Below are 13249 nucleotides of genomic sequence, written 5' to 3' on the forward strand. Positions count from 1 at the left end.
TTGAGGTGCCTGGCAACTCAGTCAGCTAAGCATCCGACTCTTGATTTAGGCTCAGGTCATGATCTCACAGTTTGTGGGTTCAAACCTGAGTCAGGGTGTGTACTGACAGCACAGAGTCTGCTTGGGATTCTCTCTTTCCCTCTCTCTCTGCCCTCCCCACTTGCATGAGCTCTCTATCAAAATAAATAAAGCTAAAAAAAAAAAAAGAAAAAAAAGTGTTAAATATAGTATTTATCCAGGAAACACTCTTTTGAAATACTGGAATTGATCTCCTATATTGGCTAGTAATGTATTTAATAAGACAGTTGTACAATTCCTTAGTGTTTATGTGCCATAATTTAGTTTTCAGTATTCAGTGACTTCAGCTGCTAGATGGTGACCAGCTATCCACCTGCTAAGGCCAGTTGCTGGAGAAAGCTTGCCTCTGTGGGTCTGGGTGTTTGTGCATCTCTTGAATTCAGTGCTTCCTGGAAGATGGAGGAAGGCGCTTGATGAGAAGGGCTGGGAGCATAGTCTCTAAAATGTTAGCTCCTGTGTTTAAAATTTAAATTCAGAGACAGCTTCTCATCTTGCCATTGTCAATGAACTTGTCACCCTGCCTGTGCACAGGCTGCCTTGCAAAGGCCTTTGGGAAGGCTTCATGACCCTCTCGGCAGAGCAACTCCTTTCTCCTCTGCGCTACTTCTAATCTCATGCCTGCCGTTTGGGGCATTTTCACATTATTTTGCATTTATTTTTTAGGCATCTATTTCCTCTAGTAAATTGAGATCTTCAAGGATAAGTGTCTTCAAGGATAAGTGTCATCTCTAGTGTGGTGCCAGGTACAGAATAGGTTCCCAGTAAATTTTTCCCAATTGGATTAAGTCAATGCTTGCATTAGGTAACTGCCGTGACTCTTATGTGTAGTTGAGACAAATGTTTGGTCCAGCCATGTTCCATATGTGATCTTGTTCTGCGATCAATGCTGGGCCTTCTTGCACATCATATGTGCATGCCGTAGGCACCTTGCACATGACAGCTAGGCCAAGTGGGGCTAGGTTCTGTGGCTCTGATGAGGGCTTCGAGTTCAGATCACCACAATGATAGACTTGGACATAACTTAGGGTGATTATGTTGAAAGCAAACAAACAAAGTAAAAATAGCGTCAGAAAGCTACAAAGCCATAAAGAAGAAAGAGAACATCGAACCAGGATCTGGGGTAGAATCTAAGTAAACCAATTCAAGATACAAGATACAGATCTATTCAGATGATCCCTTTTATGTGGTCACCTTCTGCCAAGAGTGTAGCTTTTGGAGGGGGGGGGGGCTATGATGCAGGGAGGGAAGCAGAGGGACTTTGTATGGACCAGGGCAATGAATAAAATCCTGGATATCAAAATATAGTGGCCATGACCAGACCCTTATGGGTGATTGTGACTATTAGCTCTAAGCTGCCCGGTAATCAAAAAAAAGGGGGAAATGGGGACAGCTGTTAAGTGTCCTGCTCTTGATTTTGGCTCAGGTTATGATCTCATGGTTCATGGGATTGAGCCCCACACTGGGTTCTGTGCTGACAGTATGGAGCCTGCTTGGGATTCTTTCTCTCTCTCTCTCTCTCTCTGCCCCTCCCCTGCTCATGCTCTTTCTCTCTCTCTCAAAATAAATAAAATTTTTTTTAAAAAGGAGAAATGTACTTTATCATCTGATAAAAAGAAACATACTAGTTCCTAGGGGCAAAAAGAACAAAACAAAACCCAAATCCTTTTTTGGTGGTGGGGGCAAGGGAGGAATCCAGATTTGTTCTATATGTGGCTATGCCCTAGAAAGGTTGTGTGACTCTAGCTAGTCATTTGACTACTCTGGACCTTGATTTCCTCAGCATTCGGGGATCTCTGACATCCTTTTCCACTCCAGCATTCCCCGGGCAGACAGTACTTCTAGAATCTCTCTGGATTGCGATCCTGACACTGGGTCCAAAGGGCAGGGACAGCCACCCCAGAGCATTAGCAGTAAACTTACGTGTTTTCCTTGTAGACTTGCCAACTTCCCAGCTTTGAGGTGTTCAGGATCAATGAATGCTCACGGAAAGGTACTTTGCTGCCCAAGTCAGCACTAAAACCACAGCGATCAGCACCGTGCTACCCTGGCTGCTGCCACAGCTGAGTCCCCTGAGGAAAGCTGACTGCAGCAGCTGCTAAATTCCCACAGCCGCAAACACCATCACGGTTCCCGAGTGATCACTCAGGGAACCTTCCAGACACTGCTGGGTTTTTGGGAGGGGATTGCAGACCCCAGTGCTCTGGGAGGGAGGAGGGTGCAGACCTGCCCCAGGGCAGAGCTGAGGACACAGAGCTGAAGGGCGTGGCTCCAGGCTTCCAGAGCCCCAGTCACTGGACGAATTGCTTTTTAGTGAATTTGTGTTTTGTACATTGATTTGAGGGGAACTGGTTTACTGCCACCCAGTGTTCTTCTCCCTCCCCCAGGTTCCTGTTCTAACAGATTGCTTTCTCCCTTTCTGTTATCAAAACTGACTGGGACCCAGTCTTTATCTGATAAGCCCATTCACACCGGGGTGTGAATAATTAACACCACTCTGGACTCTGCATTTAATGGTGTACAAAATCTGCAAGAGGAAAGCATCCAATGGTGATTTCTAGGCATTTGCATGGGGCAATGTTGCGTGAAAGGGCCCTCCCATCACCCCCCACCCACACACACAGCTTGCCAAGGCTGGCAGTGCTAACGTGCAAAGATTTGGCCTACTTTGCTCTGCATGTCTGGGGTGCGGGGAGGGCCTGATTGAATGGAGATTAGGCAAAGTTCCCTTTGGAGCCCACTTTCTCTTTTTTTTCTGAGGCCTCGGGTACCTGTTGTATTTTCCCTGTTCAAGGCTCTGATGTAAAGTTTTAGATACCTTCCATTCTCCCATCATGAGATACCTGTCTTATGTCTCATTATTCCAGTATTTCTGCCTACTGCTTCTGCTGGTTTGAGCAACGCCAACAGAACTCACCTGTTAAGGATTAATGTGCTACCACTCCCAGATGGGATATTTGTATTTTTGATTGGAATCTCCTGATACTGACTGCGGGGACTCTGGTGCTAACGTGAGCAGCTGTGTCTTTTCCGTGAACATTCGCTGGTCCTGGATGCCCTGACACACAGGGAGAGTGGGGGTTTTGGAGACCCATGGTGGAGCTGTAGAGGTGTTCGGGGAGAAGTCACACCTTCAGGGGCCAAGTGCCTCCATCACGGTGGCAAGGGTCTTTTTTTATTAGCTAAAGTCTGCAGTGGCTCTGGGGCATCCCCTGAAAGGGAACATGCTAGAACAGAGTTGACTGAAACAGGAGATAGGAAGGAATGGGACAAGAGGGAGGTGTTGCGGGTGGGCAAGGAGGAAGAGAGAAAGAGAACACAATAGTAGGGCATGGGGAGTGCTAATTGACTAACATCATTTTCCATATGGAGCCAAGATCTGCTCATCACCAGAAGTGAAATGAGTTCCATCATATTGTCAGAATTATTTGTGGTTCTAAGTAGCGCTCTTTGAAGTCAGCTTTTGCCAAAAAGTACTCAGGCATCCAAGTGCAAGGATCGGAAGACAGGACGTGCAAGAATGCAAAGTAAAACCTGAGCTAGGCAGCTTTCTCTCAAACCTCACCAAGTACAGCGTAAACTTTCTGTGGTTGGTGAGAGATCTGCTTCCGTGGATGGACGATTGGGCATGGACAGTGTTGGTTCTTTTATTTTTTTTTCCCCCTGCAATTGAACTGTCAGACCAGCTTTGGCCACATTTGAAATGGCAAGGTGGCCATGGGGCTATTTTACTGATTCTGATGTCGAAATCTTCTAGCTGGGTGACTGGCAGTATTTAGTTCTCAGAAGACCTCATTTCAGAGTTTGTTATTCTACCAAATATGTGTCTATCCTTACAAATGTCTAGGATGTACTGGTGTTGCCTCTTTGCCTTTACTGATTGCTGCCATGAAAATTAGCTGCATTGGGAGTTGAAGCTATATCACTTCAAGGAAGTGATTGCCTAAAGCCTGGCCAAGATCTAAACTTCCAAGTAAGGTCACCCACTGGCTCTGTGAGAGCGTCTCCACACTTAATATGGATATGAATCTGGGGAGTGGTGGTCTCGCTCTTGCCCTGTTGTTCTGTCATCTGATGCTTCTATAGAAAAGTGCCCGGAGAGGCTGGGCCGGCCCCGCTCAGGGCCCCCCCTGTTCTTCCCGTCTGGCTCTTCACACATCTCTTCACAGGGAAGGGGTGTCTGGAACAGAATGCATAGTCTCCTAACCACACTCTTCCTGCCTCTCTGCTCTTTACAGAATGGGCTGAACGGCTTGCACCTGGCCTCTAAAGAAGGCCATGTGAAGATGGTGGTTGAACTTCTGCACAAAGAAATCATTCTAGAAACGACAACCAAGGTACGTCTCTTAGGGAACGGGGAGCTTTTCATTGATAATTCAAGTGTTCAGGTCCCTCGTGTATCATTCCAGACCCTGACATGGAAACCAGCCCTTCGTGAGAGAAAGCCAAGTGTGTTTCTGAATTTCTCTTGTGTTTCCAATCACTTCCTAGTTCTCTGCGTCCCCAAAGTCACCTGAAAGGCAGAGGACCCTGTTTCCATAAAAGTCAGTGGGCTTTTACTTTATTCTCATCATTAGGTTATAAATCTAGAAAGAGAACCCTTTTCGCTATGGCTTTATGTTTTCTTAGGGTCCTTGACTTGAGTGCAGGGTCTGAGAGCTCTAGCAGTTCTACAGTCAGGTGCCTTGGGTCTGGCTCCCAGCGGAGGCAATGCACTCCGTTTCTGAACAAGTTAGTTGGTGAGAACTCTCCATTTCCTCATCTATAAAATGGGGACTGTAATACTTGGTTTCAGGATTCGTATGAAAACAAACTGAGATCGTGTGTGTCAAATGCCTGGTGCGAAGGAAGGAATCGGTAAATGTCGGTGACCGTGTTGCTATTGAGGCATAGAGAAGAGAGCCAGACCCCTCTCATTTATCCTTCCCCAGTGAGTCTTCCTTGGTCAGCCACACACTTACCTCCTCTCCTTACCAATTACCTTGAACAGCCTTCTCTTCTCCGAGGAGGCATTTGGCCAAGGCTGACGTCACACCTCCCACGCCAGCATGCTCTTCCCATAGCCATAGATTAGAAGTGCCAGTGACTTAAGTCCAGAAACCACAGTCATGAAATTATGCATCTGTAGGTTGTAAAATCAATTTTAATTCTCACATGCATCCGCCTTGTTTATTTATTGAACAAGGTGTTGCCAGCATTTCAAAACAAAACTAAACCAAAAAACTCACCTCTCTCTACTAACTTGAGCACAGTGTTCTCTTCTCTTCCTTCCTGGTTACTTCCCATGGTTTTCCTCTTGGCTCTGTCTCTCCGGCCTCTTTCTTTTTGTTTGCTGTGTATTCAGCATGGTCTTATACCCAGCCTCGATTTCAGTTCTGTGCTGCAAACATTGGGCCTCCTCTCCAGCAGAGAACCAGAAGAACAATAAGTAGAGATATAATATGTAGTTGTGAAGTGCATTACCAAAATATTATGAAGGGACAATCATCCCTTGAGGTAAAATTCTGTAATTTTCATGTCACCTCCCGAAGGTGAAAAGATCTTGCTGGTAAAATAGACTGAGTTGCTCTTTCTGAATGTATGTGGGGCATTTTTTTCCCCAACCCCATGACGAGTACCAGTGGTTTCCACCCTTCTTTGTGGATGAAGGGGATGCAATTATTTTTCCTTCTTGTGCTCTCACATACCTGGCTGCAAGCAGTGCGCCATCTGACAGGCTCCATGTGGGCTGGGGTGGCTTTTCTTCCCCTGGCGCATCCTCAAGAGCTGTGCAAACATGACGCTTCAGCATTTTTGCACTCTCCGCATTTCCCCCTTTGATTGTTATTTTGCAAGCGAATGCTTGGTGTGTCTTTGTTATTTATAGATGTTTTATAAGCCAGCGTGGTTCCTGAATGCTGTACAGAGGGAGGAAAAAAGGTGAAGCAGAAACCGTGGGCTGAGCAACAGTCATAGCAGATTGGGGAATTATAATGGGTCTTGCGAGCATGAGAAAGATTAAAAAAAGAAAAGAGTAAAAAGCCAAAACCAGTAGAGTTTCCTAAATGTGCTTAAATGTTTTTAAAGCACAAAACAAAAGCATCTGTCCCCATCCTCCCTTCTCTGCCTCTTAGAGGCCTGTGCTCAGCATCAACGCAGGTAGTGAGGGAGAAAGCCCTAATCTCTCTGCTTGCATCTACCGGGCTCCTGCTTCAATGAAGCCCCCTCCCTCCCCACCCCCCTTCCAGGAGCTCTAGGACTCCCTGCAAATTGGAGAAGGTGGGTCTTTGTGGATCAGATGTAGCTAAGAAATTTTTCTTGCTTCTTTCAGGCCATGTTCTTTCATGCAGAGGGAGGGGTAGAAAAAATAGAGGCCCCAGCTCCTTGCCCTGTGCCCCTGACCCAAGGCCAGAGGCCTTGAAGTTCGCAGTGTGTGCACGTGTGTCTAGGTGTGTGTGTTGGGGGGAGCGGTCTGGCTACCAGGGTCTCCCCTTTGCTCTTACCCCTCATCAGTGCTGCCCTCAGCCCAGATCCAGAAGGTGGCATGGGCCAGGATCCACAGCCAGGGTTCCGCACAGGTCCAGCTGCCCCCGATGCATTTCTATGGGGGAGAGCTCTGATGGACTGTGATTTCGAGCAGAAAGAGGCAGATGGAAAGAAACAGTTGACGTTGCTTCTTGAGGTCAAGGAGCCCGAGTCTCAATCATCTCTGTACTCCCGTGCCGGGACCGGTGCCTGACACACATGTGCTCAGTGTATAACAAACAAACGCATGAATGGGCACAGCACACTTGCTTCTAAATAGGGAGACTTGGAGTTCTGAGTCCTGATTTCTAGAGAAGGTTCTGTTGCCAACAGCCATGTTCCACTTAGTACAGTGAGTGAGTCGGACCCAGGTGCCAAGGCCTCTAAATGTAAGCTCTTTGGACTTCTATGAAAAATGATTAATTAGCCTCTATACATTCATTTCTGGCACTTATTCTCTGATGGATATTGGAGGAAGAACCCTTTTGTTTATCAAATGGGACTTCAGGAGAAATCAAAAAGACAACTTGGGAGGCAAGAAGCAGGTTACTCCTGCCTGATACAGGCCACACTTTGGAAACAGAGACCTGAGCCCCCTGAAGCCCCCAGGAGCTTTCAGTGGGGCTTCTTCACCCACCTGTGGGTGCTTGGGACAGTGGTGGCTGGGGGGCCCAGAGCTCGGTGTCCGTGCTGCTCAGTTCCGCCTGGGTGAGGACACTTTTCTCCCGGTGACAGATGGCCCCGGTGCATAGATGGAGTTTGAAGTCCTGACTTGTTGGGGCTTGAGTTGTCTGAGATGGATTAGCAAGTGTTTCTGTAGTTTAGGTAAATTATATACCATATGAACTGCAAAAATACTGAGTTCATTTGAGGTCTCTGCTCCTTAAGTAGCAGGGGGGACAGATGGGCCCACATGGGTCCTGTTTTCTCCCACCTGCCCTATTTGACTGAAGCTGGCAGGTGAGGCCTGTCCTGCCTGCCACTCACTGAGCTGGGGGGCCAGTGGGGTCACGTAGGTGAGTCAGAGAATGTGCCTGTGTTCCAGCCCCAGGATATCCGGGAGGCAGGAAGGAGCCTGGCAGGAAGGCCGGCATCCTGAACAGAAGAAGCCTGCTAGACCTGAACCCCATCTAGCAATTATTAAATACGTGGGATGAATCCGGACAAAGAAACCTCAGTATTCCAGTCACCTCCTCACAACCTGCCTGGTTTCTTAGTCCCTATTAAGGGTTTTAGCTTTGAAAAAGTTTACAATTTTTTTAATGTTTATTTTTATTGAGAGAGAGAGACAGAACACGAGCAGGGAAGGGGCAGAGAGAGAGGAAGACAGAATCTGAGGCAGGCTCCAGGCTCTGAGCTGTCAGCACAGAGCCCGACACGGGGCTCAAACTCACGAACCCTAAGATCATGACTTGGGCCAAAGTCGAATGCTTAACCGACTGAGCCATCCAGGTGCCCAAAAAAGTTGACTTTAAAACAATTGTGCACTATTCTCTCTCACTTTTGTCTCCTCTCTAATCTGGAGAAGCCCTGGCTCATTATATGTATTTTACTGATTAATATGTCAAATAGTCTTTTTTTGTTTTTGTTTTTTTGTAGTAAGAATTCATTCCTATTTATTTTCCCCCTTTTAGTTCCATATTCTTCTTCCCTTCCCTAGATGCATTATATAGTTCATTTTATTACCCCCCCCCCTTTACATATTGCTACCCTTAAATCTCTTTGCCTTTCCTCCCTCTGTCCCCAGGTTAAGGGTGCTGAGTCCACAGGTCCTGCCGGCCTCCTTCCCCAGAGCTCCAGGCCTCACGGCAGGGGGCTCTGTGTCACCCTGCAGAGTTACAGCTGGATGTGAGGAGCTGGAAGTCTGAGGAGGCCGGCTCGCCTGGCAAATCTTTCAGTGTGTGTCCTGAGGAATGCTGACGGGTCTGTCAGCCGATGACAGAATGCTATGTCTGCATGCAGCAGATTAGGTGTTGAGAAGTGTTTTTTTTATCCATTAGCGTGAGGTGTTTTTTTTTTTGTTTTTTGCTTTTGTTTTTGGAGAGCAAGAATTTTCCTCCTTGGGCTTTCAGTACCATTTCAAGGTGTATAATGGGTCAGGCACACTCATGTGTGTTGTCTACCCATTTTGGGTCTAAAGAAAGCCCACTGTCCCCCACCCCAACCAGCACCCTTGTTAGTATACCTTTAACAGCGACTTTACCTTTGATGGTCACAATATTGTTGGCAGCCTGGTGGGAAATCTTTGCTTCCTCTCCCCGTGTGTTTCAGAAAGGGAACACAGCTCTGCACATCGCCGCCCTCGCAGGTCAGGATGAGGTGGTCCGGGAGCTGGTCAACTATGGCGCCAATGTCAACGCCCAGTCACAGGTGACGGCTCTCTCCCGGGTCCTGGGCCAGAGGGCATTGCCCTTCTTTTCCACCTGTATTTCTGTTATGTAGTGGGTGCACTGAATAGCTTAATCGGCAATGTGTCTCCAAGCAATAACAAAGGCATCCCTTACTATTTGTTCATGCTTCTGTTATGCATTCTAAGCACGATGTGGTTGATCATTGTGGACCCCATCTCTGTTCAGTGAAACCAGCCAAATAATATATCTAGCTATGGCTCCTTTGGGGAGAGAGACTGTGTTTAGGGGTGGGTAGGACATGGGACATAGGGGGTTCACAAAGAAGGGAGTGAAAATAGAGGGGGAGTGTGTTTGTAAGAGGCTGACTTCCATAGAGTGTCAACCCGCAGTTTGGTGCCCTTTTGTAATAAGTCCTGCTAAGCCATTTCTTTTTATTTTTTTTTAAATTTTTTAAATGTTTGTTTATTTTAAAAACATTTTTATTTTTTATTTTTGAGAGACAGAGACAGACAGAGCATGAGTGGGGAGGGGCAGAGAGAGAGGAAGACACAGGATGGGAAGCAGGCTCCAGGCTCTGAGCTGTCAGCACAGAGCCTGATGCAGGGCTTGAACTCAGGAACCTCGAGATCATGACCTGAGCGGAAGTCGGACACTTAGCCTACTGAGCCACCCAGGCACCCCATAAATGTTTATTTTTGAGAGAGAGAGAGAGACAGACAGACAGACAGACAGAACATGAGCAGGGTGTGGGCAGAGAGAGAGGGAGACACAGAATCTGAAGCAGGCTCCAGGCTCCAAGCTGTCAGCACAGAGCCTGATGTGGGCCTTGAATCAAGAACCGTGATATCATGACCTGAGCCGAGGTCGGTTGCTTGACTAAGTGAGCCACCCAGGCTCAATGCCCCCCTTCCCCCCAACTAAGTCGTTTCAAAGTGTCCGTGAGTTTTTACAACAGGAGATACTGGTGGGGACATGGCCCTGTGGGCTAGCTGAAAATACAACGAAGAGAGAGTTGTCCTCCAGTTATGAGGATTTTGCCCCGGTTTTAGCATGTCTCCCTAATTTTGTGGGTAAATTTTAATGACGTTTTCTCTTGGTTTACAGAAAGGCTTTACACCCTTGTACATGGCAGCACAAGAGAATCACTTGGAAGTGGTTAAGTTTTTACTGGAAAATGGAGCTAATCAGAATGTAGCCACAGAAGTAAGTACCTTGGGCAAGTGGCCTCACTGTGGGACATCTCCAGAGACAGGACGTTGCCGGGGGCGTGCATTCCTGGGACAAGGCTTAAGATGCTTCCTCAGTCACGATCCGCGTAAAGTGTCACAGAGTGCTCTCTACCTTCTGATCACTGCACTCATCCTGGGTGCCATCGGGCTCTTCAAGGGAGTGAGGGACAAAGTCATGGGTCTTGAGGAATGCCCAGACACATACCAGAGAAATGACATCAGAGTCAAGCTTGTCCTTCCCACATTAAGCACCACTGAAGGCTGGACCTTAATGAGAAAGGATCCTGCCATAAACCATGAGTCATTTCAGCTCTGATCCTGAGTTTTGTCATTGATGAAGTGATGAAATTGAACTAGATAGAGCCAACAATTACATGACTTTGTTCTCATTCTGCTTTGCCAGTCCACGGGGTCCTGTTCCCCTTAGCACACAACTGAGGGGATTAATGACAGTAGCTCACAATCAAATCCTCAGTGCCTGGCATAGTTTCTAGCATTTGGTAGGTGTTAATAATACTCATGAAATGAATAAATGAGTGATCTTCTGCCATGTTGAAGGCACTGGCCTGGCACCAGTGGATCGGGTGACAGAAAGGGTAGGCAGAGAAACAGAGGGCAGTGAAAAGCCCTCAGAGCACGCAGTGAGACTGGGAGCGAGTTACAAAGGAAAATTAGTGGCTGTAGGCTCTGTGGGATTACGGAGAAAGAAAGTGGGGCCAAGAAAGGCTTTAGGGACCAGGTGGCATTTAAACTGAGCTTGACAGATGAAGAGGGCTTTGAGTTGTAAGAAAGTCGTTTCAGGCTGAGGGCCCGTCATGAGCAAGAGCCCTGAGGTGTGAAAGCGTGGGTCCTGGCTTGAGGACAGCAAGTGGTCAGATACGGTCAGAGCAAATGCATCTTTCCTCCTTTCCTCTGGCCAGGACGGCTTCACTCCTCTAGCCGTGGCTCTACAGCAGGGCCATGAGAACGTGGTGGCACACCTCATCAACTACGGGACAAAGGGCAAGGTGCGCCTCCCTGCCCTGCACATCGCAGCCCGTAATGATGACACCCGGACAGCTGCGGTGCTTCTGCAGAATGACCCCAACCCGGACGTGCTTTCCAAGGTGAGGGCAGCCAGGCCCAGGAGGACCAGGAGAAGGCTAGTACCTGGACCACGGAGCCGTATGGGTTACAGAGGCTCCCCAAGAATGAGCCGAGGCCAGGGGTGGTACCAGCCATGCACACTGAACACCAGCTCCCACAGGGCCTTCAGATTCCTGCTGGGACCCGTAGGAGTTACAGTGGACAGCCTCACTTTAAACCCCTGGTGAACACCAGGAGAGATATGCTTGGTGTGGAGCAGGAATGGCTCTTGTTGCTCTAGGTCATCCAGAGGAGTGTCCAGGGCAGCTTGGGTCTCTGGCCGGAGTGAAACTTGAGAATCTAGCGGGTGGTGTTCTAGAATTATACCCCTCTTTTCCTGGTTGGCCCCTAGTGGAGGAAGGGAAGTGTCCCCACATGGGGAGATGAGGACTGGGAGGGCTCCCCAGGGGCCTGGACAGCTAGCTGTCTGATGTTTTGAGGCACTACTGATCCACTATCTATAAGTTAATTACTTCTCTTGCAGTGGGAGTGGATTGCACTGAGCTATTCACACGGTCCCTCCAGCCCACGGTCGCTGAGTTTTGTCTGAAAACTGCTGACCAGATTAGGCATGGTCTCAGGTTATAGGACAGAATAATGACAATGACCCGGAAGGGTCCAAGGGCTGCCTTTGGCCAGCAGCTGAGTCACAACACCCCTTTAGAGGGCTGAAACAATCTCTAGAGCTCAGATCGTGGACCCCAAAGCACTTTTCATTCATTCATTCAAATCGCTTTGTAAATAACCATTCACATGAGTGGGCCCTGCAGAGTTGGAGGTCATGCTAGTGCATGGTTTGTCCATGTGAACCACAGTACAAAGAACGTGGGTCCCTCAGAGGTAGGACCTAGCTTTGAATATGACTTGCCAGAAAGCATTCCTTGATCCCTTCAGCAAATCTTCTCATCAGTCAAAATCTTTCCACATCGGGTCCTCTGGCCCTGCCAACATTTCCAGAATCCCTGTGCTGATTCTGAGATGGAAAATGACAGTGCGAGGCTTGTGACAAGTTGTTTCCCCCTCTGTCGTGCTTCAGACGGGATTCACCCCCCTCCACATCGCAGCTCACTACGAGAACCTCAACGTGGCCCAGCTACTCCTCAACAGGGGCGCCAGTGTCAACTTCACGCCACAGGTAAGGTGCTCTGGCAGACCCCGCACTCAGGCCAGGGGTTTGGGCTTGTCTGGCCTCTGGGCTTCTGCCTCTTGCTTTAACACCATGAATTTCCTCCTTATGGCACAAGTGACCATGGGTGGGACCGCCTGGTGTTTATTGAGGCTGCTCATTGATGGGTTTCTTTTTTTTTTTTTTTTTAACGTTTATTTATTTATTTTTGAGAGAGAAAGAGAGGCAGAGAGGGGGAGAGACAGAGGATCCCAGGCAAGCTCCCCACTGTCAGCACGGAGCCCATTGCACGGCTTGATCTCACAAACTGTGAGATCAGGACCTGAGCTGAAATCCAGAGTCGGACGCTTAACCCACTGAGTCACCCAGGTGCCCCTCATGGATGGGTTTCTGATCACCTGCATATCAGTTTCTGTTTGCCCATTCTCGAGGTGGCAAGCCTGGAGGGCAGGGCTTTCTTCCAATCTGTTACGATGACTCTGGGAGACATGGCTCGGTCAGATTGGTGAGATTAACCACCATGCTGTCACATCCTCATAGATTTTGAAACCTTTCTTAGTGAGAAATGGACTAATGGTAGGCTTAGCGTGGCCTCTTATGTTGCTGCCGCTGTCAGGCTGAGGCTGGGAGCCAGGGGGAGTGGGGAGCATAGCAGCGGCATTGGAGGGGGAGGTGCCAAACCCTCACTGGTTCCTGTTCCTCCCTTCCAGAACGGCATCACGCCACTGCACATCGCCTCCCGCAGGGGGAACGTGATCATGGTGCGGCTCCTGCTAGACCGCGGGGCCCAGATAGAAACAAGGACCAAGGTGGGTGCCAGCGAGCTCCGTGGCAAGGCC

At 48.4% G+C, this 13249-nt stretch overlaps 1 protein-coding gene across 2 annotated transcripts in view; it reads left to right on the forward strand.

Moving 5' to 3' along the window:
* The window catches only part of ANK1 (ankyrin 1), a 218031-nt gene that overhangs the window by 135829 nt on the left and 68953 nt on the right, over positions 1-13249 (forward strand). For both annotated transcript variants that reach the window (XM_042934750.1, XM_042934751.1), the window contains exons 3-8: positions 4314-4412; positions 8851-8949; positions 10035-10133; positions 11080-11265; positions 12321-12419; positions 13121-13219. In XM_042934750.1, the coding sequence (XP_042790684.1) occupies positions 4314-4412; positions 8851-8949; positions 10035-10133; positions 11080-11265; positions 12321-12419; positions 13121-13219 (681 nt within the window). The remainder of the gene's footprint in view (positions 1-4313; positions 4413-8850; positions 8950-10034; positions 10134-11079; positions 11266-12320; positions 12420-13120; positions 13220-13249) is intronic.

This window comes from Panthera leo, chromosome B1 (assembly GCF_018350215.1).
Source record: "Panthera leo isolate Ple1 chromosome B1, P.leo_Ple1_pat1.1, whole genome shotgun sequence".
NCBI classification, from domain to species: domain Eukaryota; kingdom Metazoa; phylum Chordata; class Mammalia; order Carnivora; family Felidae; genus Panthera; species Panthera leo.